Source organism: Somniosus microcephalus, chromosome 9 (genome assembly GCF_052327205.1).
Source record: "Somniosus microcephalus isolate GS21.2 chromosome 9, FLI_Smic_1.0, whole genome shotgun sequence".
Classification (NCBI taxonomy): Eukaryota; Metazoa; Chordata; class Chondrichthyes; order Squaliformes; family Somniosidae; genus Somniosus; species Somniosus microcephalus.
Window position 1 is genome coordinate 71325973 of NC_140995.1, and position 26469 is coordinate 71352441.

The 26469-nt window shown below is 44.7% G+C and overlaps 1 protein-coding gene across 4 annotated transcripts in view; it reads left to right on the forward strand.

The window, feature by feature from the left end:
- Positions 1 to 1151: 1151 nt before the first annotated feature.
- The window catches only part of tbp (TATA box binding protein), a 40265-nt gene continuing 14947 nt past the window's right edge, over positions 1152 to 26469 (forward strand). For 3 of the 4 annotated variants that reach the window (XM_085996758.1, XM_085996759.1, XM_085996760.1), the window contains exons 1-3: positions 1152 to 1386; positions 4403 to 4734; positions 22991 to 23078. In XM_085996758.1, coding sequence (XP_085852884.1) covers positions 1330 to 1386; positions 4403 to 4734; positions 22991 to 23078 — 477 coding nt within the window. In that variant the 5' untranslated portion in view covers positions 1152 to 1329. The remainder of the gene's footprint in view (positions 1387 to 4402; positions 4735 to 22990; positions 23079 to 26469) is intronic. The other variant, XM_085996761.1, reaches the window with a different exon arrangement.

The window sequence follows — 26469 nt, forward strand, 5'->3', positions numbered from 1 at the left end:
CTCTCTCTCTCTCCCTCTCCCCCTCCCTCCTCTCTCTCTCTCCCCCTCCCTCCTCTCTCTCTCTCCCCCTCCCTCCTCCTCTCTCTCTCTCCCCCTCCCTCCTCTCTCTCTCTCTCCCCCTCCCTCCTCTCTCTCTCTCCCCCCTCCCTCCTCTCTCTCTCTCCCCCTCCCTCCTCTCTCTCTCTCCCCCTCCCTCCTCTCTCTCTCTCCCTCCCCCTCCCTCCTCTCTCTCTCTCTCCCCCTCCCTCCTCTCTCTCTCTCCCCCTCCCTCCTCTCTCTCTCTCCCCCCCCCTCTCTCTCTCCCCCCCCCTCTCTCTCTCCCCCCCCCTCTCTCTCTCCCCCCCCTCTCTCTCTCCCCCCCTCTCTCTCTCCCCCCCTCTCTCTCTCCCCCCCTCTCTCTCCTCCCTCCTCTCTCTCTCCCCCCCCTCTCTCTCCCTCCCCTCTCTCTCTCTCCCCTCCTCTCTCTCTCCCCCCCCTCTCTCTCCCTCCTCTCTCTCTCTCCCCCCTCTCTCTCTCCCCCCTCTCTCTCTCCCCCCCTCTCTCTCCCCCCCTCTCTCTCTCCCCCTCTCTCTCCTCCCCCCTCTCTCTCCTCCCCTCCTCTCTCTCTCCCCCCCCCTCTCTCTCTCTCCCTCCTCTCTCTCTCTCCCCCCCTCTCTCTCCTCCCCTCTCCCCTCTCTCTCCCCCCCTCTCTCTCTCCCTCCTCTCTCTCTCCCCCCCCTCTCTCTCCCTCCTCTCTCTCTCTCTCCCCCCCCCTCCTCTCTCCCCCCCCTCCTCTCTCCCCCCCCTCCTCTCTCTCCCCCTCTCTCTCTCTCCCCCCCTCTCTCTCTCCCCCCCTCTCTCCCCCCCTCTCTCTCTCTCTCTCTCCCCCCCTCTCTCTCCCCCCCTCTCTCTCTCCCCCCCTCTCTCTCTCCCCCCCTCTCTCTCTCCCCCCCTCTCTCTTCTTCCCCCCCCTCTTCTTCCCCCCCCTCTTCTTCCCCCCCCTCTTCTTCCCCCCCCTCTTCTTCCCCCCCCTCTTCTTCCCCCCCCTTCTTCCCCCCCTCTTCTTCCCCCCCCTCTTCTTCCCCCCCCTCTCTCTCGCTTCCCCTCTCTCGCTTCCCCTACCCCCCCCCTCTCTCTTTCTCCCCCCCCCCCCCCCCCCCCCCCCCCAAAAACACAAAATATCCATCCTCAGGTTCTGGATCCTCAGTGCCGCAGTTGCTGGTCGAGCCGTGCAGAGCCCGGAGATGAGCTGTTGCTGAAGCTGTATTGGGAGCATTAGGTCGTACTTTTGAGACGAACAAAGACCGCAATCATCTCCCTCCCGTGGGGTGTCAGTAACACACCCCAGCCATGGATCAGTCAAACAACGGCCTGCCTCCCTATGCACAAGGGTTATCATCGCCACAGGTAAGCTCACTGCAACTTCCATTCCTTTCATGCCTTTCCTGCGATACAAAGTTTACAGTGAGTGAGTGACACCAAGTAGGAAGTTGGGGGAGGTGCCGGGAATAAGTTTTGCGGAATTTTGAAGGTGGGCAGAGATGTAGCAAAGCAGTGGGATCTTTAGGAGTGTGGCTGAAGGGACTACCGATGATAAACAGGAGTGGGTGGATATATTATTATCTCTATCTCTCTATTTTATATATATCTCTATCTATCCTGTTGAAGATTGCAGGACTACAGTGGAGGAATTTGAGGATGAGGACAATAATTTAGAGCTCGGGATGAGCCAATGGAAGTTTACGAAGACTGGGATGATGGCTATTTGGGATAAGGTGCGAGATGGGTTGGAGTTTGTGGAGGGTGAAGCTGGAGAGACCAATGGGTGAAGAACAGAAGCAGGTCAGGGATGGAGCCTTGGAATATACTGGAGCTGACTGAGAAACCATTGGAGGAGATGAACTGACTGTTGGGATAAGTAGGAATGGAACAAGGAGAAGGCCAAGCCATGGTGACTGATGAAGAGGAGTTGGAATGGTCCATTGTATTGAATGTAGAGGAATGGCAATGTGGCATTATTGAACTTTAACTCAACAATTTATTTTCCTCTTGTGCCTCTGAAGTACCTTGGGGCATTTTCCTACTTCACAGGGCAAGTTGCTGTTGAACCATGTTGGTCTCAGTCTCAGTACTATGGGGGTCATGGAAATGGGGAGTGCAGGGAGAGGTAAAGCTTAATTCATTCTTTTGAAATGTTAAGTTGCATTTGTTGTAGTGATGCCAAGCCTTCCATTTACCTATTACCTATACAGTAGGTATCTGGGATAAAGTTAATGCCACTGATTAATGGAACTCTTCACCAAATTAGTGTTTGTATAGCAAGTGCATTTATTGCAAATTGATTTTAGTAACATGGTAATATTTTGGGAAAGCGAAGATCTTTGATCCATCTAGCCTAACTGTTGTAAGCCTCCCATTAGATTTGACTCTAGTTTTAGAGCTAATAGCCCTGTATTCGCTGGAACCATAGAATTTTCAGCATGAGGGGCTAGCCACTCCATTGTCTGTGCCAGGTCTTTGCTAGAACAATCCAAAAATGAATCCTGTTTCCCTGCTCTTTCCCCATAACCTTGTATCTTCGTCGTAATTCAAATATTATCCACTTTCTCTTGAAAGTGCAATGGCCTCTGCATCTGCTCCTTGCTGTGGCAAAGTGTTACATGCTCCAACATCCCATGGGAAAATAAATTTATCCCAACTCCTCACTCATTGGCAATTCCTAATTGAATACCCCTCATCACTGACATCCCAACTCAAGGGGGCAGTGGGAGGGGAGGAACAGGGAGGCGAGGAGGATGACTTGGGTTCTTTTGACAGATGTGGCCTAACCTGCTAAGCGTTTTCTGTTTTTGTTTGATTTCTAGCATCTGCAGTATTTTGCTTTTTCACAAGATTTCAGCAAGTTTGCTTTAGTTTTTTTATTGTTGCAGGAAGATCATTCTTGATGTGCATCCTCTTTTAATAAGCAGTCATTGTGCCTCAGTATTAAAACAGTCTGCATTCGGATTAAAAATTATAATACTGACCACACCCACAACAGTTCAAGCTATGACCTGGCAAAATGAAATGAAGCAGGCTGCAAACATGGGGATTTGTATAGATAATGTACAAAAAGGGACATGGAAAGTAATTTGTACTGGTAATTGAACCCATGACTGTTTTCATTGAAGTGGTTTGGGCAGACGTTGGCAAGAGCTGCTGCTTGCTACTTTCAGCATTACTGATGTGGTGTTAAACAGAGCTGTCATCTTCCAATTATTTAACTGGAAACAAAAGATTAGACCGTAATTGGTCACAGCTAAGGTCACGGATTTGAGATTGCTAGATTTTTGTTGGGTAAGGGTTACAGAACCAAGGCACGTAGATGGAGTTAAGGTACAGATCAGCGCAGATCTAATTGAATGATGGAACAGGCTCGAGGGGCTAAATGGCCTCCTCCTGTTCCTATGATTTACTGTGGCTGGGTAAGTCTAATTTTTTTTACATTAGATTCTAGGATTTTATGGATGCTTTGGAGTTTACGTTCCACAATTTTGTCTGCTTTCAAATTCTGTTTTTATTGAGGAATTCTGTTCTTTTTATTGTGAAAACTAGATCAGTAGTCGAGGTCGTGCAGTGGGAGAGTTCACGATCAGAACGGGGTATGATACCCCGTGGTCAAAAAGCAATGACGACACTCACTGTCAAGCTGGCTGTGTGAATAATGGCCACTGGGGTGAGTTAGTGGAGGGTGCCTGGTTGTAGGTACGCCGTATCTCAGCAAACAGTCAATGCATTCAGGAGACGAGGGGCGGAAACTGAAGAGAAATAATTGCCACGTATTGTTGAAACAAAATCAATTTCTCAATCAGCAATAGCATTTAAATGCATCTGTGGTCTGTACAAAGTGAAATACGCTTATTCTTTTTGCCAGACTGTTAAGGAATTGACATCAGTGCTCTGCTTCGAGAGTCTCGCCTTCTGTGCTGTTTCTCGGTGGTCAGTTCTACAGTAATCTACATCTAAATTCAACATACATGTGCTAAACTTTATGCATTTACTTACTACAACAACAATTTGCATTTAAAGAAAGCAAACAAACAAAATTTGACTCCGAGCCACATTGGGAGATATCCAAGACAGCTGTCCAAAAACTTAATCAATCAAAGAGGTAGGTTTTAAGGAACATCTTAAAGGAAGCGAGAGAGATTTAGGGAGGGAATTTGAGCTTGGGGCCTAGGCAGCTGAAGGCACGGCCACCAATGGTGGAGCGATTGAAAATCGGGGAGGCCAGAAGTAGAGGAGCGCAGAGATCTCGGAGGGTTGTGGTGCTGGCGGAGGTTACAGAGGTAGGGAGAGGCAAGACCATGGAGGTTTCAGTCATAACATTTGGCTAGTGTGCAATGTAAGTATAACTTCCATTTCTTATTCTTTTCCTTCCCAGGGTGCCATGACACCAGGAATCCCCATATTTAGTCCAATGATGCCATACGGCACTGGCTTGACTCCGCAGCCCGTTCAAAGCTCCAATAGCATCTCTCTCTTGGAAGAGCAGCAAAGGCAGCAACAGCAGGCAGCCCAGCAGTCCACGACATCTCAACTGTCAACGCAAGTTTCTTCCAGCCAGCCGCCGCCACAGCTGTTTCATTCACAGACAATGACCACAACTACGTTACCAGGCATCACGCCTCATTATGCCTCGCCAATGACTCCCATGACGCCCATAACCCCAGCTACCCCTGCTTCTGAGAGTTCAGGAATTGTACCACAGCTACAGTAAGTGCACTTTTTAGACATTTTTTTGTGGAGGTGGTTAAAGTTTGTTTGCTATGGTGTTAGCAGACAGAACGTTTTGTGCTTTTTGGACCAGTTGTTACGATGAAGCAGTCCCACATTGAGTATTGTGAAAATGAGTGAAATGTGTGTATATATACTAGGTAAACCTTCCTCTACACTGCCAGATGGATGTGCTGTAATCACAGTCTCTGAAGAGTACTCCAACTGCACTGCTGTGATCTCACCTATACCAGCTTAGCACCAGTACGTGCTGAATTTACTGAACTGATTACTCTGGCCCCGTTGTAGGTTAGTTGCATGCAAAACAGCCAAAACTGCTCTAGGTTCTGTTTAGCAATGTAAACGTCAGAAATTTGAAGTAAAACGCATTATTTTAGTGGATTTTGCTTGCTCTGAATTTTCTAAATAGAGAGCCTGCCAGTACAGATGCTTGATTAAGAGGGGAAAAAATAGAGTACGAGAGTAAAAAGTGGACTGTCAAAGCTTCTACAAGTATGTAAAAAGAAAAAGATTAGTGAGGACAAATGTAGGTTCCTTACAGTCAGAAATGGGAGAATATATAATGGGGAACAAGGAAATGGCAGAGCAATTAAACAAACACTTTGGTTCTGTCTTCATGGAAGAGGACACAAATAACTTCCCAGAAATGCTAGGGAACCAAGGGTCTAGTGAGAAGGAGGAATTAAAGGAAATTAGTATTAGTAAAAAAAATAGGGCTGGGGAAATTAATGGGACTGAAAGCCGATAAATCCCCAGGGCCTGATAATCTGCATCCCAGAGTACTAAAAGAGGTAGCCATGGAAATGGTGGATGCATTGGTTGTCATCTTCCAAAATATTCTATAGATTATGGAACAGTTCCTGCAGAAAGGCAGAGTATTATTTAAATGGTGATAGATTCGGAAATGTTGATGTACAAAGGGACCTGGGTGTCCTTGTACACCAGTCACTGAAAGCAAACATGCAGGTGCAGCAAGCAGTTAGGAAGGCAAATAGTATGTTGGCCTTCATTGCAAGAGAATTTGAGTACAGGAGCCAGGATGTCTTATTACAGTTATACAGGGCCTTGGTGAGACCACACCTGGAGTACTGTGTGCAGTTTTGGTCTCCTTACCTAAGAAAGGATATACTTGCCATAGAGGGAGTGCAGCGAAGGTTCACCAGACTGATTCCTGGGATGGCAGGACTGTTGTATGAGGAGAGATTGGGTCAACTAGACCTGTATTCACTAGAGTTTAGAAGAATGAGAGGGGATCTCATTGAAATGTATAAAATTCTGACAGGGCTAGACAGACTGGATGCAGGGAGAATGTTTCCCCTGGCTGAGGGGTCGAGAACGAGAGGTCACAGTCTCGAGATACGGGGTAGGACATTTAGGACTGAGATGAGGAGAAATTTCTTCACTGAGGGTGGTGAACCTGTGGAATTCTCTACCACAGAAGGCTGTGGAGGCCAAGTCACTGAATATATTTAAGAAGGAGATAGATAGATTTCTAGACACAAAAGGCATCAAGGGGTATGGGGAGAGAGCGGGAATATGGTATTGAGATAGAGGATCAGCCATGATCATATTGAATGGCGGAGCAGGCTCGAAGGGCCGAATGGCCTACTCCTCCTATTTTTCTATGTTTCTATGACATGGCTCCCTTAGCATGGTTATAGAAAAACTTTTAAAATGGTGTTCTTGCTCAGCTTGTTGGCTTCATTTAAGTTCCTTTTTATTTAGTGGTGGAAGTAGATTCAATAGTAACTTGCAAAAGGGAATTGGATAAATACTGGAAAAGAAAGAAATTGCCGGGCTCTGGGGAAAGAGCAGGGGAGTGGGACTAATTGGAGCGCTCTATTAAAGAGCCGGCACAGGCCCGATGGGCTGAATGGCCTCCTGTGCTGTATCATTCTATTGTCATTATGGGGAGCCACAGACAAGGTACGTCTCATCAAAATTGGCTTTCTGAACATGACTTAATGACTCAATGCACAGACAGATTCTGTCCCTTTAAACCATGGAATTTGCAGATCTCGGGCATCCAACAATCTTTGATTGAAAGAGTGACCAAAAGTCAAATTGGGGTGAGTGGCACACAAAAGGCGCAGGTCTCGATTTGCATATTGCTCCTCCAGGAATCCTTGCATCAGTTTTTTAAACTCAAGTTGATGTTGAAATTGCTGTTCAGCAGCAATCAAGCTGGAGAGTACTGGAGATGTAACTGTGGCTCCAAACTACATTTTGTTACGGCTTTTTAAAAGAAATACTAAGGTATAGACAAGTTTTTTTAAAGAAATTATGGACTAACTGCTGTAGTTATAAATGACCCTTCTTGGAGTTGATAACTTTTTTTCTGATTCTATGAAGTGAGGTTTATGAAGATGTAGTGGGAAAGTTTTGTGTTGGGGAAACACTAGAAATCAGTTTTGCTGGACCAGAATAATTTATTGGAGGAAGTGCAGCGATTCTGTCCTCAAGGTTTCAGTTGTAGCGAGGTTTTACTTTGCCTTGCTTTCTGTTATATTTAAAGCTTTTTGTGCCCAGTTGGGAAGTCATGAGGATGAAAGAGAGTTTGGTGAACTTAGATGATTGTTTTGTGACATTGTTCAGATGCAAAAATCTCACCCTGCAATTATATCTCTACTTGTCTCTTGCCATCTATTTATATTGCTCTTGCGTGCTGTTTTGCTCTCGTAGGTTCTTTTTCTTTCCCTGTACCTGTCTGCAACTTTTCTCGCTTTCTAGCCCTTTATTTAAGCAGTTGGCAAGTCTGGGTTGAGGAATGATGCTAGGAACCTTGTGAATGGTCATACAACTATAACTGACTCAAAGGAGAGGGACATGATGGTAGATATCCTTGTGAATGGTCATACAACTATAACTGACTCAAAGGAGAGGGACATGATGATAGTAGATATCCTTGTGAATGGTCATACAACTATAACTGACTCAAAGGAGAGGGACATGATGGTAGATATCCTTGTGAATGGTCATACAACTATAACTGACTCAAAGGAGAGGGACATGATGGTAGATATCCTTGTGAATGGTCATACAACTATAACTGACTGAAAGGAGAGGGACATGATGATAGTAGATATCCTTGTGAATGGTCATACAACTATAACTGACTCAAAGGAGAGGGACATGATGGTAGATATCCTTGTGAATGGTCATACAACTATAACTGACTGAAAGGAGAGGGACATGATGATAGTAGATATCCTTGTGAATGGTCATACAACTATAACTGACTGAAAGGAGAGGGACATGATGATAGTAGATATCCTTGTGAATGGTCATACAACTATAACTGACTGAAAGGAGAGGGACATGATGGTAGATATCCTTGTGAATGGTCATACAACTATAACTGACTGAAAGGAGAGGGACATGATGATAGTAGATATCCTTGTGAATGGTCATACAACTATAACTGACTGAAAGGAGAGGGACATGATGGTAGATATCCTTGTGAATGGTCATACAACTATAACTGACTGAAAGGAGAGGGACATGATGGTAGATATCCTTGTGAATGGTCATACAACTATAACTGACTGAAAGGAGAGGGACATGATAGTAGATATCCTTGTGAATGGTCATACAACTATAACTGACTGAAAGGAGAGGGACATGATGGTAGATATCCTTGTGAATGGTCATACAACTATAACTGACTGAAAGGAGAGGGACATGATGGTAGATATCCTTGTGAATGGTCATACAACTATAACTGACTCAAAGGAGAGGGACATGATGATAGTAGATATCCTTGTGAATGGTCATACAACTATAACTGACTGAAAGGAGAGGGACATGATGATGATGGTAGATATCCTTGAGAGGCACCTTGATGGCCTTGGCATGAATTCCCTTGTTTGCCATCGTTGCCACCTTGTTGGAGAGTGGGTGGAAACTTGTGTGCTTAAGGCTGTTGGCTATGAGTGAAAGTGATACCGTCATTCATCTGGGTGCTGCATCAGCTAACATCCTCGACCTGCCTTCCATATCATGCCATTGTAGAAACGTAAAGACTCCCCTCAAAAGAGCTGATCTCTCTTTTGCCACCTAGAATACCAACTCCTTAGGTGGCAAGAGGCCTGAGGTCATATTTTTCCTTTTCCAGTAACAAATTTGTATCGCTGCCTTGCAGGGAATGTGTGAAATGATCAATGTGGGATCCAAGCCTTGGTTTATGGGAACTGTCTATATTCTATTGCACCTGATGGATGATTGGAATGTGTTAGTGCTGGAGCTTCAAACGTTGTGAAAATCACTGGCAGTAGTGCTCTCTGCTTCCTCTCTGAGGTTCACCAATTACATGACATTGTTAATCAGAGCGGCAATTGGTTGCGTAGTTTGCCTCATCCGTTTGCTTTCCAATTGTATTGTGCAATGTTATTGGGGAAATAGGACCATTGGCTCAGCTCTTGACTGTCTTGGGCAAGATGCTGGCCTTGCGACAAAGGGTGGCTGATGGCCTCTGGGGTATGTGTGATTGGGTGTAGCTGCTCAGCCACACGACAGATGTTGCTGACACAAGCCTGGGACTGGGTCTTTGTGACTGCCAGCAGGATAGACTCAGCAACAGATGATGATGTGGCTAATGATTTCCTTGCCTCTGCAGCTCACAAGCCATAGCTAAAGCCTGTTGACCACTTGTGCACTGAGCAGCATATTGTTGTAACAGCAAAAGTAATGGTGACTGTTAAGTGAAAGAAAAGACCACTAAAGTAGTTCTTGAATACTGTTCAGGAACGATCAAGAGCTGCTGCAAAGGTGTATTGTGATATAGTGCGTGGTGAGAACAGGATCAGTGGGTTGTGTTCATCTGTAAGGACACGTAATTATATTCAATTATTTCTCAGTTGGCTGAAGTCATGGTTTAGTCTGGTGCTGTCCAGTAAACCTGTGAGGGTATTCTTGAGGTCTGGAGAGAACACTATATGGAGTTGACTTCTGACCTAACTGGCCGTAGTAAAGACCTATCTGCATGGGGATTGCAGAAGTTGATAGTGTGAGTTAGAGATGTATGATGTGGGTGTGTGGGAGGAAAAATAGAGTGGGCTCTGCACGGTTGTTGAGCTAATGCCCACACCTGCTGCACCACATTATCCATGTGAATTCTTAAAAGCTGCTTTAGGTGGAGGGGTGGCAATGGTCTTTGAACAGTGTCTGAAATCACCAACTTTCCTTAGAGCCACCCTTCTGCATAGGATTCTGTTTGAGGTAGTTTCTACCCAAAAGAAGGGAGATCCTAGTGAGCTTGAAACTACCAAAGAACCTTTCTGATATCAGTGACTCATGAAGTAGTTCTTCAGATTGTCATGGTACATGTACCTTTTGCTCTCAAGAGGAATGTGCAGGGAGTCATAAAGTTCAAGCGTTGCCCACTTACAATGCTTTCATTAATTTTCAACCCTGTGCTTCATGGAATTCTCAAAGTTTGAAGCAATGGGAATACATGGCCACGTCTTGGATTTTATCTGAAATGTATACTCCCAAGTTCCATATTAAGGGTAGATAAAGAGACTCGAACCTCTCTCTTGAAAGAGAAGTGCGGCAAGATTGCCGATTGCCCCCATCCTATTTAATTTATTTACAGGTAACGTGTTGGATGGTATAAGGGACAGCATACATGTTCCAGATATTTCTAAAAATGGTGTTCCTTTTTGCAGATCATAATGTCGGTGGCCTCACCTGGAGATCTAATGTGTACACACCCATAGGGACATCGAAGCGCATGCGCTGAAAACCAGCATTTCCGATCTGTCAAGAATCCTGCCCCGGAGAAGGGCCTCTGTGGGTGGAGAGTTCTGCTTTCTGCAGAACCTCTGCCCACTGAAAACCCTTAAATATCTTACGCCTGGCAAAAGCAGGCGTAAGGCCCGCTTTCACCAGCATAAGAGTTTAAAAAAGTAAAAAAAAAATTCATTTATAATTTTAAAATACTTTTAAAATGATAAGTTTATATTTAGCCCCGTAAAAAACGTTTTTTTCAAAAAATTAAATTTTTGTTTAAAATACTTAATTTAACGTCATTTTAACTAATTTTAAAAACGTGATGGTTTTTAAAAAATTCATTTAATGTATTGATGTCTTTTTTTCAGTGATCCCCATTCATACTTTTGACAGGTCTGTCAAAAGTATGATGGGGGATTCACTTTTCCCATTGGCTCGCCTGGCCCACGTGATCCCAGGGACGCTTGCGAACCGCCTGCGCCCCTGGGATACGTGGGCCCTGTGCATTTCGACTGGAGAGGCCCAGGATCGGAAATGGCCAGACCTCAGGAGCCCTCGGGTAAGGGTGTAGATTTTTTCTGATAGGAGGCTTCCTGCGTGCAGATGCCCCCTATCGGGAAATATGGGCCATTAAGATTTGATGTTTAATGACACCTGAAATTTTCCATGGGGGTCTCTGATCTCCTGCCATAGCGTGGGTGGAAACCTCGGGGGAACCCCCCGAGATCAGAAGAACCCCCGTGGAATTTCCTGGTATATTGGGATACAAGCCCTACAATGCACTGACATTACATAATCCTAAATGTCGGACAATAGACGTTACAGTGCACAGCTGTGGAAAAAAAGGCCTTGGCATTGGTGCATGATGAGGGACGCTCGAGATAAGTCACTTTGTATCTTCAGTTTGATTTTTGATATTCTTGAAAGACATACTTTGAGCGTACAGAGCTTGCTGTTGCAGCTTGCGCTGTCCTAGAGGCACTCCAAAAAGTTAGTGTTCAGTTCAACAACGTGGTTTCTTGTTCCAGTGGCAGTAGCTGCCACACAGTAAATCACGTTAGGAGCGTTGCACATGGCAGGTATGTTGAGCCACTTGAAGATTGTGAACCAGCTTGTTTCATTGCTGAAGTGTGCCTTCAGACAGTCTCTTAAAACATTAAAAGGGAGCACATCGTTTCTGCAAAACATGGGGGTACAGAAGGAACATGCTGTCAGATTCAACTGGCATTTACTGGCAAAAACCCACTCTGGCATCGTGGCTTGTATTCTGAAGGAGCAAAATCCATATACAATCCAGATTTCTTGAGTATTTTGACAAACAAAACTGATGGTTTTGGCAAGAGGACTGATGAGTACATCCCTGAGCTTTGAAGCAAAGAACTAACTAGGAAGATAGCAAAATACTGCGGATGTTGGAAATCCGAAATAACAACAGAAAATGCTGGAAAATCTCAGCAAGTCAGGCAACATCCGTGGACAGAAATTTGAGTTGACGTTTCGGGTCAAACCCTTCTTCAAAACTGGAAAGAAAAGATAGATCGGAGGAAGTAAAAAAGAGACAATAAAAGGTGTTGGAAGCTAGACGAGATGGTAATAGGCTGAGATTGGGTGTAAAGTGTACAGGCAGGGCAAGGGATAGCTGCCAGGTGTGAGAGCGAAACAAAAGGAAAGGGGGGGGGGGGGGAAAGGAGTGGAAAAATACAAGAAAAAATGAAATAGGGGCCGAGGTTATGGTCTGAAATTGTTGAACTCGATATTGAGTCCGGAAGGCTGCAGAGTGCCTAATCGGAAGATGAGGTGCTGTTCCTCGAGTTTACGTTGAGCTTCCGTGGAACAATACAAGAGGCCAAGGACGGTGAGGTCAGAGTGGGAATGGAGCGGTGAATTAAAATGACAGGCGACCGGAAGCTCGGGGTCACCCTTACGGACTGAACGGAGGTCATCCAATCTGCGTTTGGTCTCCCCAATGTAGAGGAGACCACATCGTGAGCAGCGAATACAGTATACTAGATTGCGAGAAGTACAAGTAAATCGCTGTTTCACCTGGAAGGGGTGTTTGGGGCCCTGGACAGTGGGAAGGGGGGAGGTATAGGGGCAGGTGTTAATCTCCTCTGCTTGCACGGGAAGGTGCCAGGCGAAGGGGAAGGGCTGTTTGGGGTGATAGAGGAGTGGACTAGGGTGCCTCGGAGGGAGCGGTCCCTGCGGAATGCTGAAAGGGGAGGGGAGGGGAAGATACGTTTGGTGGTGGGATCACGCTGGAGGTGGCGGAAATGGTGGAGGATGATCCGTTGAATGTGGAGGCTGGTGGGGTGAAAGGTGAGGACAAGGGGAACCCTATCGTGGCTCCGGGAGGGAGGGGCAGGGGTGAGGGCAGAAATGCGGGAGATAGAACTGACACGGTCGAGGGCCGTGTCAACCACGGTAGAGGGGAATCCTCGGTTGCGGAAAAAGGAAGACATGTCTGAAGCACTGGTGTGGAAGGTGGCATCGTCGGAGCAGATACGGCGGAGACGGAGAAACTGGGAGAATGGAATAGAGTCCTTACAGGAACTAGGAAGATGCTTGTTGAAGCAGCTAGACGGGGACGTGTCTGCATTTCTAAAGAGCTGCTCAATACTGTTATAATAACAAAATACTGCGGATGCTGGAAATCTGAAATAACAACAGAAAACGCTGGAAAAACTCAGCACGCCAGGCAGCATCCATGGGGAGAGAAACAGAGTTAACGTTTCCGGTCTGGGACCCTTCATCAGAACTGGAAAAAGCTGGAGATGTAACATATTAAGCAGGTGCAGAGACAGGAGGGGAGGAAGGAATTGAAGGAACATACTGTGCTTTTGTAAAAGGCAGGAAAGATCAAATGTTTCAAATGGGAATGGCAAAATAATACAGCATGAAAAATGGGGGCAGGTGTTATAGTTTGAAATTGTTGAACTCGATGTTGAGTCCGGCAGGCTGTAAAGTGCCTAATCGAAAGATGAGGTGCTGTTCCTCGAGCTTACGTTGAGCTTCATTGGAACAATGTAAGAGGCCGAGGACAGAGAGATCAGAGTGGGAGTGAAGCGGAGAATTAAAGTGACAGGCGACCGAAAGCTCAGGGTCACCCTTACGGACTGAACGGAGGTGTTCCGCAAAGCGGTCGCCCAATCTGCGTTTGGTCTCCCCAATGTAGAGGAGATCACATCGTGAGCAGCGAATACAGTGTACGAAATTGCAAGTAGTACAAGTAAATTGCTGTTTCACCTGGAAAGGGTGTTTGGGGCCCTGGACAGTGGGAAGGGAGGAGATAAAAGGGCATGTGTTGCACCTCCTGCGCTTGCACGGGAAGGGCTGTTAGGGGTGATTGAGGAGTGGACCAGGGTGTCACGGAGGGAGCGGTCCCTTTGGAATGCTGAAAGGGGAGGTGAGGGGAAGATGCGTTTGGTGGGATCACGTTGGAGGTGGTGGAAATGGCGAAGGATGATCCGTTGAATGTGGAGGCTGGCGGGGTGAAAGGTGAGGACAAGGGGAACCCTGTCGTGGTTCTGGGAGGGAGGGGAAGGGATGAGAGCAGAAGTGCGGGAAATGGAACGGACACAGTCAAGGGCCGTGTCAACAGTAGACGGGAATCCTTGGTTGAGGAAAAAGGAAGACATGTCGGAAGCACTGGTATGGAAGGTGCCATCATCAGAACAGACGAGACGGAGAAACTGGGAGAATGGAATAGAGTCCTTACAGGAAGCTTTCCTGCCTCTTACAAAAGCACAGTATGTTCCTTCAATTCCTTCCTCCCCTCCTGTCTCTGCACCTGCTTATTATCTGTTACATCTCCAGCTTTTTCCAGTTCTGATGAAGGGTCCCAGACCTGAAACGTTAATTGTTTCTCTCTCCACGGATGCTGCCTGGCCTGCTGAGTTTTTCCAGCGTTTTCTGTTGCTCAATACTGTGCCTGTTTAACCTTCCAAAGATCAAGAAAGACTTTCAGTTGTACACCATCAGTATCCCAGTTTCACTGCACACAATGGGACTTTGCTCAAAGTTTGCAAAATCTGTGTTGGGGAGGATCTGAAGGAACTACCAGAGGTGGATGGGCTCCAATGATCTAAACTGGTGTGGTCGGTGACACCAATACAGGTACAAACCCCAGCAAAATCTGCCCTTTGGGCATGTGGATATCTGTTTCCACTGCAGCTTTGAAGCAGTCATTTTTGCCTATAGCAGTCACTAATACAAAAACGCAACAATTTGACTGGCCAACCTGAAATTGATTTTCGTGTAGCTGTTTAATGTCCAGGTTTTCACCATGCAATGTTTACTGCTCTGCGATGTAATGTCTGTCGCATGAGCAGAACAAGGTTTACAACTGAAATTTGTGCTTCATTCAGACTTTGTGGTTTACGACTATGATTGTGGTTTGTCCTTTCTTGCTTTCTCTCTCTTAGCTCACTCACTCTCTTGCACACTTTTCCCTGCACACTTTCTTCCTTTAACATCTGTTGGGTGGATGAAGCACTTGGGGAGATGGGGAGATTGGTTTGCTTGAATTCAGAACAGGCTAATTGTATGAATAAGACTTTATTTTCTCAATGGTTTCTTGTGGCAATTATTTTTGCTGATAATTTTTCCACACAGGTCACAGTAAACACGGCGGTCCGAACTAAATTGATGAAATTATTTAATTTAGTTGCTCAGTTTATCAATCAAATCATTCACTTTTTAAAGCAGAAATCCCTGACTGAAATCAAACTGCTTTTTCTTCCTTCAAGTTTTAATAAGGCAGATACTGGATTGGCTGAAATGAAGACTTGTCTGTTGATTTTTTTAAATAAATTTTGCCCTACAGATTTGCAATGTTCTAAGATGTGAAGTGAAAGACTTAATTCTACAAGATGTGGCATTTCTCTTTTGCAGAAACTACACTTAAGCTGAAATTTAAAAGTGAAGAGGATGGATTGGTGATATGATGGCATCTTCTAATCATTTTAATTAGTTCTTTCATGACCATTGAAACAAATGTAAATGGCAATTATAATTGGTACAAGTGACTATCAGTTAAAAAAAGAAATACTTGCATTTCTATAGCGCCTTTCATGACCACCGGACGTCCCAAAGTGCTTTACAGCCAATTAAGCACTTTTTTATTGAAGTGTAGTCACTGTTATAATGTAGAAAACACAGCAGCCAATTTGCACACAGCAAACTCCCACAAACAGCAATGTGATTATGAACTGTTCATTTGTTTTAGTGACGTTGATTCAGGGATGAATATTGGGCAGGACACCAGGGATAACTCCCCTGCTCTTCTTCGAAATAGTGCCATGGGATCTTTTACGTGCACCTGAGAGCAGGCAGGACCTCGGTTTAACGTGTCACCTGAAAGACTGCACCTCTGACAGTGTAGCACTGCACTGGAGTGTCAGCCTAGATTTTTGTGCTCCAGTCTCCTGTGGGTCTTGAACCGACAACCATCTGACTTAGAGACGGGGGTGCTACCCACTGAGCCACAGCTAACTAATGTACATGCTCTTAACACAAAGACATAATCCTTAGTGAATTGTGTAGCCTAACTCCGTAATGGCTCATATCTAATTATCATAGCTTACATTAAATTTTGTGAGGGCCATGTGTTTCATTGTAAACTCGTGAACCTCTTATTGTTGTAGATGGTGCTGGAATGTGTATTTCAACCTTCAAAGTGTTGCACTGTGACGCATGATCGCTGCAATTTTATAGTTGGAGTATATTACTCTGAAATTGTGTAATCTGGCCATTGGGTGCCATAAATTACTCAAAATACTTGTTGAAAAAGTGCTTTTTTATTTTCTCAATAACTAGAATTTCTGATTTATACAGGAGTGTTTATACAGGATAACATTTTTTTAATTCCATATTTTACAAAACATTAAATATATCTGAATTTAAGCACTCTGGGACATTTTGCTACGTTAAAGGCGCTATATAAATGCAAGTTGTTGTTGAATTGTCTTTTGTGCCTTTTAATGCCTCCATTGAAGTTGAAGGCTTCTGCCTCTGCCAAAACCCTGGGTTTGGACTTGATATTTTTGCCCAGAGCTGTGACTCTGAACTGAAGTTGGATTGTGCAGTCTGAGCATATGCAGTGTACCTAATTTCCCAAGATGTATCAAAATCAGTCAGCTTAGTGATGGGATATTTTTCTTTACCTCCTAGCACTTTCTGCAAAGTAGCTTTCTTCAAATAATTAAAAAAAACTAGAGGACAGATTTCAAAAGCTTTATTGTCTTTTTTCTAAAAACAGGCTGTGTGTATAAAAATTAATTCTGATTACACACCTGTAAGTTTATTTTCGTGTTCTATAAACTTTGAGCAATGTATTAAACTAAGGGAGATAAATGCGCACAAATGGGGTTGAGAGAAAGGGGGTGCTTTTTTCTTTTCATGTTACTTCAGTTTTTTTTTTAAGTTGAATTTTGAAGCCAACTTTTCTCCCCTAACAGAAAAAGCTTAACGATATTCACATGCACCTGTGAGATTCGAATACTGCCGAAACAGAGACAGAAAGGCGGGCAAGAAGTCTTCATTTTAATTTGATCTTTTTCTTGTGAGGAGACATGCAGAGGTAGGCCATAGATGAGGGATCCCACAAAATCATAAGAACATAAAGCACAGAACAAGAAAAGGCCATTTGGGTCAAGCCTAGTCAATCCAAAAATGATCTATCTATTGTCCTGGCCAATGTTTATCCCTCAACCACCATCACAAAAACAGATTATCTGGTCATTATCTCGCAGCTGTTTGTGGGAGCTTGCTGTGCATTACTTGGCTGTCACGTTTCCTATATTACAACAGTGACTACACTTCAAAAGCACTTCATTGTCTGTAAAGTGCTTTGGGACGTCCTGAGGTCATGAAAGGTGCTGCGTAAATGCAAGTCTTTCTTATCATACATCCCTCCAATCACCATCTGTCGATTTCCTTCTTTAAGGAACAGTACATTCCTTCCCCATACAACACGTTGAGGATATTGCTATAGCCCTCATCCCCCTGTTAGATTTTGGGTCTTTTTTCTAACCTCCTTACCCTAGATCATTCCAGCTGTTGTGTTTTGGACTTGAACGCATTAACTGACATTTCCCCCCACCCCCCAAATAGTTCAGACTGCCTCCTCTCATGTGATTGTCCAGCTGTGCCTGATTTAAACAGAAAAATAATTATTGGGACCTCCTACATTTTGAATATATTTCCACTCCGATTTAAAAAGACACTGTCGAACTGAGCCAAATTGTTGAATTATTTTTCTCTCTAGCTTGTAACCATTAAAACTTACAGCATTGTATTAAAATAAGCTTGGTGCAGGAATATGAACTGCCCTCTGGTTTTGTTTAACTGCTTATGTACTGAAACTGGATTTAAAGGAAGAGCCACCAGCTAAAATTGGACAACTTCATTTTAAAATGTCACTTGACTGAATCAGCTACCTTCTTTGAGAGTTTGATAGCAAAATACTGCAGATGTTGGAAATCCGAAATAACAACAGAAAATGCTGGAAAAACTCAGCAGGTCAGGCAACATCCGTGGACAGAAATTTGAGTTGACGTTTCGGGTCGAACCCTTCTTCAAAAATTTCTCTCCACGGATGTTGCCTGACCTACTGAGTTTTTCCAGCATTTTCTGTTTTCTCTGAGAGTTTGTTGGACATGTGCACTATCTTGTGGCATGAGAGCCATACTTTCTTTTCTAATCTTTAACCTTGCTTGAGACTTGTACACATTGTATAAGTACAAGATTCACAAGACTAGAAAGTACAGGTTAAGTGGCTTTTTTACTGCAACCATATCAATTATATCTTTAATTATTTTAAAGGTTTTATCCCCTGTGCTTGTCCTCCTCATCCATCTCTGAACAATTTCTTAAATGTTGTCCTGGCTAGCCTCAAACTTAAGCTAACGGAAAGATCTGTGACCCCAGACCCCTCCTGCACAAAGCCCCAGGCACCCATCAGTGGTGATCATTAAATTTGACTTTTGCCAATTTTCATTATAAATTCACAAATTTGTGGGCAGATGTGGGATTGGTTAAAAACGGATTCTTTTAGAATTTCTCTTGGGGTAGGGGGGGGAAGGAAGCCCCCAAATTCTCCATCATTCACTCTCAAAATTGGGTCCCACGATGCCCATACGTTGCAGTTGACTCCGTCGTAGAACTGTGCACTGTACCTACCAAGCATGGCGCATCAAGCAATGATTGTTCCTTAGCTTTGCCTCTCTCTTTTCAGTCTGTTGCTCATTTTCATGAGTTTTAGCAAACTGATTTATTTTTAAATAGTCTTTTTTTTCTCTGATTTTACTCTTTTTTGGTGGGGAAGTCCAATTTTTTTCCTCCCCAAATAATCTTTTCTGTTTATAATCAGAAAAACAGATGGGGGAGAAAAAACAGGATTTTAAATGAGTAATACGAAGCAACGTTTTATTCTTTTAGCTACATGTAGGCAGGCAACTTTCCAGAGGTGGAAGAAGGCAGTCTCTACAACACATTGGAGGTTGGTAGAAAGCTTGCCACAGGCTCGAAGGGAATGCAGAGATTGTGCAATACAAACTCACCTTGTGCAAGGAGCCAGAGAGACTCTCTTCAATATGGTCTTCATTCTTACAAAGGGAATCGAGGGATATGGGGATTGGTTGGGAAGGTGGAGTTGAGGTAGAAGATCAACCATGGTCTTATTGAATAGCAGAGCAGGCTCGAGGGACCAACTGCTTCTATTTCTCATGTTCCAGTAGCGTTAATGTCACAAGCGTCCGTCCTGCTCATGTCTCCTTAACGGAGGCACTGGATAAAGAGGAAGTCCTGCCCCCACACACATCTCGGGAACATGAACATGTCATGCAGAAGGAACTCCAATCAGGGAAGGTTGGGAGTGAAACTGACCTATCAGAGAGAGGCAGCTGAAGGTATACGAGGGGGCCCATGCAGGAAGGCACTATAAAGAAAAGACACAGAAACGCGGAAAATTAGAAGGACAAAGGGAGCTGTTTGAAATGGCCAGGCGACTTGTGCGGCCTACCACTGATCACCCGAGGAGGGGTGTATGTATGAAGGTCAGATATAGAGTATATAAATTGCTAGAATAAACTATGGGCATATACACATTGCCAGGGATACTTTTATGTACGTTTGGCTATATTGCTGGGGGTACTTCTATGTACGGACTTATTAAACTGTGGGCATATACATTGCTGAGGGTGCTACCATGTACGCTTGAATTTTTAAACTGTAGTGTGAATAAAGACCATTTTTATTGATCACAAACTTATGCCATTGATACGCTTAATTGTAATTCTCGAGGTCCGAACAATAGTAGGAGATAGTACTACAATCGGTTAAGTGAGTGGGCAAAAATTTGGCAGATGGAGTATAATGTGGGAAAATGTGAGGTTATCCACTTTGGTAGGTAGAATAGAAAAGCAAAATATTATTTAAATGGAGACTACAGAATGCTGCGGTACAGAGGGATCTGGGTGTCCTCGTACATGAAACAAAAAGGTTAGCATGCAGGTACAGCAAGTAATTAGGAAGGCAAATGGAATGTTGGTCTTCACAAAGGAGGACACAAATAACCTCCCAGAGATGTCGGGGAACATAGGGTCTGATGAAAGGGTGGAACTGAAAGAAATCAGTATTTGTAGGGAAATGGTGTTAGGAAAATTGATGGGACTGAAGGCCGATAAATCCCCAGGGCCTGATAATCTACATCCTAGGGTACTTAAGGAAGTGGCCCTAGAAATAGTAGATGCATTGCTGGTCATCTTCCAGAACTCGATAGACTCTGGAACAGTACCCATGGATTGGAGGGTAGCTAATGTTACCCCACTATTCAAAAAAGGTGGTAGAGAAAAAGCGGGGAATTATAGACCGGTAAGCCTGACATCGGTAGTGGGGAAAATGCTAGAGTCCATTATAAAAGATGTAATAGCAGAGTACTTGGAAAGCAGTGACGGGATCGGACAAAGTCAACATGGATTTACAAAAGGTAAATCGTGCTTGACTAATCTACTGGAATTTTTTGAGGATGTAACTGGTAAAATAGATAAGGGAGAACCAGTGGATGTGGTGTATTTGGACGTTCAGAAGGCTTTCAATAAGGTCCCGCATAAGAGATTAGCGTGCAAAATTAAGGCACATGGGATTGGGGGCAAGGTATTGACTTGGAAATAGAACTGGTTGGCGGATAGAAAGCAGAATTGGAATAAACGGGTCGTTTTCTGAGTGGCAGGCAGTGACTAGTGGGGTACCGCAAGGATCAGTCCTAGGACCCCAGCTGTTCACAATATATATTAATGATCTGGATGAGGGAATTGGATGTAATATCTCCAAATTTGCAGATGACACAAAGCTGGGTGGGAGGGTATGCTGTGAGGAGGATGTCGTGAAACTCCAGTACGATTTGGACAGGTTGGGTGATTGGGCAGAAACATGGCAAATGTACTATAATGTGGATAAATGTGAGGTTATCCACTTTGGTGGCAAAAACAGGAAGGCAGACTATTATTTGAATGGCAATAGATTGGGAGAAGGGGAAGTGCAAAGAGACCTGGGTGTTCTTATGCACCAGTCGCTGAAGGTAAGCATGCAGGTGCAGCAGGCGGTTAAGAAGGCAAATGGTATGTTGGCCTTCGTAGCAAGAGAGTTCGAGTACAGGAACAAGGATGTCTTGCTGCAGTTGTATGGGGCCTTGGTGAGACCGCACCTTGAGTATTGTGTGCAGTTTTGGTCGCCTTATCTGAGGAAGGACGTTCTTGCCATGGAAGGAGTGCAGCGAAGATTCACCAGGCTTATACCTGGGATGGCAGGGATGACGTATGAGGAGAGATTGTGTCGATTGGGCTTATACTCACTGGAGTTTAGAAGATTGAGAGGGGATCTCATCGAAACCTATAAAATTCTGTCAGGCCTGGACAGACTAGATGCAGGAAGGATGTTTCCGATGGCCAGGGAGTCCAGACCAGGTGTCATAGTCTAAGGATAAGGGGTAAGCCATTTAGGACTGAAATGAGGAATTTCTTCACCCAGAGAGTGGTGAACCCGTGGAATTCTCTGCCACAGAGGGCAGTGGAGGCCAGTTCATTAAATATATTCAAGAAGGAGTTGGATATATTTCTTAAGGCTAAAGGGATCAAGGGATATGGGGAGAAGGCAGGGACAGGGTACTGAGGGGCCGAATGGCCTACTCCTCCTATCTTCTATGTTTCTATTGCAAGGGGTATGGTGTATAAAAGTAGGGAAGTCTTGCTACAACTGTACATGGCATTGGTGAGACCAGACCTGGGGTACTACGTACAATTTTGGTCACCTTATTTAAGGAAGGATACACTTGCATCGGAGGCAGTTCACAGAAGGTTCACTAGTTTGATTCCTGAGATGAAAGAGTTGTCTTATGAGGAAAGGTTGAGCAGGTTGGGCCTATACTCATTGGAGTTTAGAAGAATGAGAGATGATCTTATTGAAGCATAAGGTTCTGAGGGGGCTTGACAGGGTAGATGCCGAGAGGATGTTTCCCCTTGTGGGAGAATCTAGAACTAGGGGGCATAGTCTCAGAATAAGGGGTCGCCCATTTAAGACGGAGATGAGGAGAAATTTCTTCTGAGGGTCGTGAATCTTTGGAATTCTCTGCCTCCACAGCTCTCTGGGGTAGAGTCAGTGAATATATTCAAGGCGGAGATAAGACAGATATTTGAGCTACAGGGGAGTCGAGTGTTATGGGGAACAGGCAGGAAAGTGGAGTTGAGGCCAAGATCAGATCAGCCATGATCTTACTGAATGGTGGAGCAGGCTCGAATGGCCTACTCCTCCTATTATGTTCTTATGTATCACTTGACTTCCTTTTCTCCCCTGATAGGTTCTTTCTCTTTTCTCTGCTCTCGCGCCATCCCTCCCCTTCTGCTATTTTCCACTGAAAAAACACCTATTTCAAGAGATGTTATTGTGGCACACGGGCCCCTTCTTGTTTGTCTAGTGAACCTCCCTTATCAGTCTGGTTTCTATGGTTGAATAGATTCTAGCCCCACCTGTGCCTTGATTTTCTCCAATTATTATGACCCTCTTTTCAAGGTCTGTGATTTCATGCCTTGTCACTGTTTTGTTCAGCTGTAGACTACTGTGATAATGTCAAGCTGATCAGTGTTTTTCCCCATCAGTCTTTTCGCTAAGCTGGTTATCTTGCCTTGTAAGCTCACTCTAATTGTGTGCGTGTGTAAGTGTTATTAAGCAAATTAGTAACTGCATGCATATATATGTGTATAAAGAAAATAAGTATAAAATAGACAAATTAATGAGTAAATTGACTATAATACACTTTTTAATTCCTTTTAGTACTAGTTTGGCAACACAACTTGGATCATGTAAAATGTACAGAAGAACGTTGAATTTTGAATATTAAATCAGTGTTCTTGTAGTGAAAAATAGTAACCATTTTCAAAAGGCTACCATGTTTTTAATAAATTACAATGGTTTCTGTAAAGGAAAAAATTAAATACTTACTCTTTGTATCTAGAAATATAGTGTCCACAGTCAATCTGGGTTGCAAACTGGACCTGAAAACAATAGCTCTTCGAGCAAGAAATGCTGAATATAATCCAAAGGTGGGTTTTCATGGTGTACTGTCTTTTTGTTGAACAGAATACAACTTTTGATGTAATGGCTGGTTTGATAACTTTAGTCTCCAAAATACCTTTAAAGTATTGAAGTAAGGAGATGAATCCATTTTCTGTCTAAACTTTTCTTTTAATGGTGTGATATGTGTAACTTTTAATATTGACATGCTCTGTCGGTATTTATGGGGAAAGGGAGAAGAGGAGAATGGGACGAGGTGAGATGTTTTGACACGTGATTTTCCCTTCCTCTGGTGTTTAAAAACGCCATCCCTGTTGCACTTTTTTTCTCCTCTCTTTCAATACAAGGAAAGTTCACAAAGTCCATGTTTACATGACAGACACCAGATACAGCAACTGTACCCGTCAGCTTGAGAACATTAAACACAATTCTTGAAGATGAAACTGGAGGGCTTGATATCTGCAGGAAGTAGAATTTCAACAAAGAAAAACTTGCACTTGTATAGCACCTCGACCCCCCCCCCCCCCCCAACTATATATTTTATTTTAATCTTATACATGTCAAGATGCGGGGTATTAAATGCTGTCACTCATTGAAATGTATAAAATTCTTAAGGGGCTTGACGGTGTAGATGCTGAGAGGCTGTTTTCCCCTGGCTGGAGAGTCTTGAACGAGGGGGTTGTAGTCTCAGGATAAAGGGTCGACTATTTAGGACTGAGATGAGGAGAAATTTCTTCACTCCGAGGGTTGTGAATCTTTGGAATTCTCTACCCCAGAAGACTGGATGCGCAGTTGATGAGTATATTAAAGACTGATAGATAAATTTTTGGGCACTAAGGGAATCCAGGGATATGGGGGGATAAGACGGGAAAGTGGAGTTGATGTAGAAGTTCATAGATTCATAGAAACTTACAGCACAGAAAGAGGCCATTCGGCCCGTCGTGCCTGTGCTGGCTCTTTGAAAGAGCAGCCGTGCTTAGTCCCACATCCCCGCTTTTTGTCCGTAACCCTGTAAGTTGCTCATCCTCAAGTACCTGTCCAACTCCCTTTTAAAATTATTTTTGGAATCCGCTTCCACCACTTTTTCAGGTAGAGCGTTCCAGATCCCGATAACTCTGAATGAAAACATTTCTCCTCATCTCCTCTCGATCTTTTTCCAATGATTTTGAATTTATGACCTCTAGTTATTGACCCACTCACCAGAGGGAATATCTTTTTCCTATTTACTATATCAAAATCTCTCATCATCTTGAAAACCTCTCTAGATCATCTCTTAACCTTCTCTCTATCAAGGAGAACAGTCCTAACTTTTCCAGCCTCTTCTCATAACTGAAGTCCCTCATTCCCCCAGTCTGAAAAACATCCATCCATCCACCACCACCCTTTGCTTCCTGCCACTGAGCCAATTTTGTATCCATACCACCACTTTCCCCTTAATTCCATGGGCTTCCATCTTCTTAACAAGCCTTTTGTGTGGCACTTTGTCGAATGCCTTCCGAAACTCCATATATATATCTGCTGCACCACCTTGATCAACCTTCTCTGTTACTTCATCAAATCATTCAATCAAGTTCATCAGACATGATTTACCTTTAACAAATCCATGCTGAGTCTCCTTGATTAACCCATGTCTTTCCAAATGAAAGTTTATTTTGTCCCTGATGGTTTCCAATAGCTTCCCTACCGCAGATGTTGGGCTGTTTATTCCTCTTCCCTTTCTTGAATAGTGGTATAACATTAGCAACCCTCCAGTCCTCCGGCACTACTCCTGTATCCAGTGAGGATTGAAAGATTGTGACCAATACCTCTGCTATTTCTCCCTTTGCTTCTTTCAGCAACCTAGGTTGCATTTTATCTGGACCAGGCGACTTACCAACTTTCAGTAATGCTAATCTTTTTAGTACATCTTTATATTATTATCCTGTCCATAACTGCCCTCTCTTTTAGTGTAACCTTCACATCACCCACTTCCTTTTTGAAGACACATGCAAAGTACTCATTTAATACTTTTGCCATGTCCTCTGCCTCTACATGAAGATTTCCCTTTGGGTCCTTAATAGGCCCAACTTTTTCCCTAGCAAACTGCTTACACTTTATGGCCTAGAAATTCGGTTGGCAGCGCCAGCGATTAGCGCCTAGCGCCTAAAGAGCCCGAGAATTGGGGCGTTACCCAATGTTTGGGCGGACGCAGTGAATATAGCGCCACCTCCCATATTGAGTATCCTTTTAGCACCGGCGCTAACTCTTTGCGCACGCCCGCGGGCGCAGGCAGATCATGACGTCATTTCAGTGTGCAGCACCTTTTTGGCGCCCCGGACCGGATATTCGGTGGCGCCCGGAACCTTTGCGCCTAGCGCTGTTAGTGACAGTTCGATGGAACGTTACCAGGCCCTTCTCGTAGTCGGGGGGCGCTATTTAAAGGGGACAGCTCTAGTATAAAAGCTGCAGCCACTTGGCCTGTTCATTGTGATTGTTGCTGGAGAGAGTTGGTGAGCTACTGTGGAGCAGATTTTTTGGAATTTAGCCTTAGAATACTTGGGACCTTCAAACCTGTCCGGAGCAGTTGGAGCGCTACACCTAACAGCGTTTTGACCGACTGGCATCGGAATGGGAGCTGCTTTGGATGGCAACGTCCTCATGGCCGGACACTGTGAAGGGGCAGAGAGACGGCGGGAGAGAGGGCCGGGATTGGCCAGAAGGAGGAGGGGCAATGGAGGTCGGCCAATCCGAGGGTACGCTGCGAGGGTATTCAGGCAACAGGTGTCATACCTTGCAATGTGGGAGGAGCAGTGTGTGCGAAGGCTCCGATTCGGGAAGGAGGTTGTAATTGAGCTGTGCCACCTGCTTGCTCAGGATCTGCAGCCGCGTCTACGGTGCAGGACCTCTCTGTCGGTGTCCGTTAACGTGACTGTTGCCCTCAATTTCTATGCCACCGGATCCTTTCAGTCAGCCACTGGGGACATTGCGAATATCTCTCAGTTTGCAGTCCATTGTTACATCCGGCAAGTTACACCTTCCCTCTGAGCCTGGAGAAGCAGGCGGAGCGCGCGCAGGGCTTCGCTGCTATTGCGGACTTCCCCATGGTGCAGGGGGCGATTGATTGCACACACGTGGCTTTGCGGGCGCCATTACTCAATCCTGAGGACTTCCGCAACCGCAAGGGGTTCCACTCCCTCAATGTGCAGCTGGTCTGTGACCACCACCAAATGATCATGGCAGTCAACGCCCAATTCCCAGGGAGCAGCCACGATGCCTTCATCCTGCGGCAGACCTCAGTTTGTGACCTTTTTGAGGGGCCGGCTCGCCCACGAGGCTGGCTTCTTGGGGACAAGGGCTATCCTCTCTGCCCATGGCTCATGACACCACTCCGTTTGGCCGCCACCCCAGCAGAAGAGCTGTACAACAGCAGCCATCAGGCGA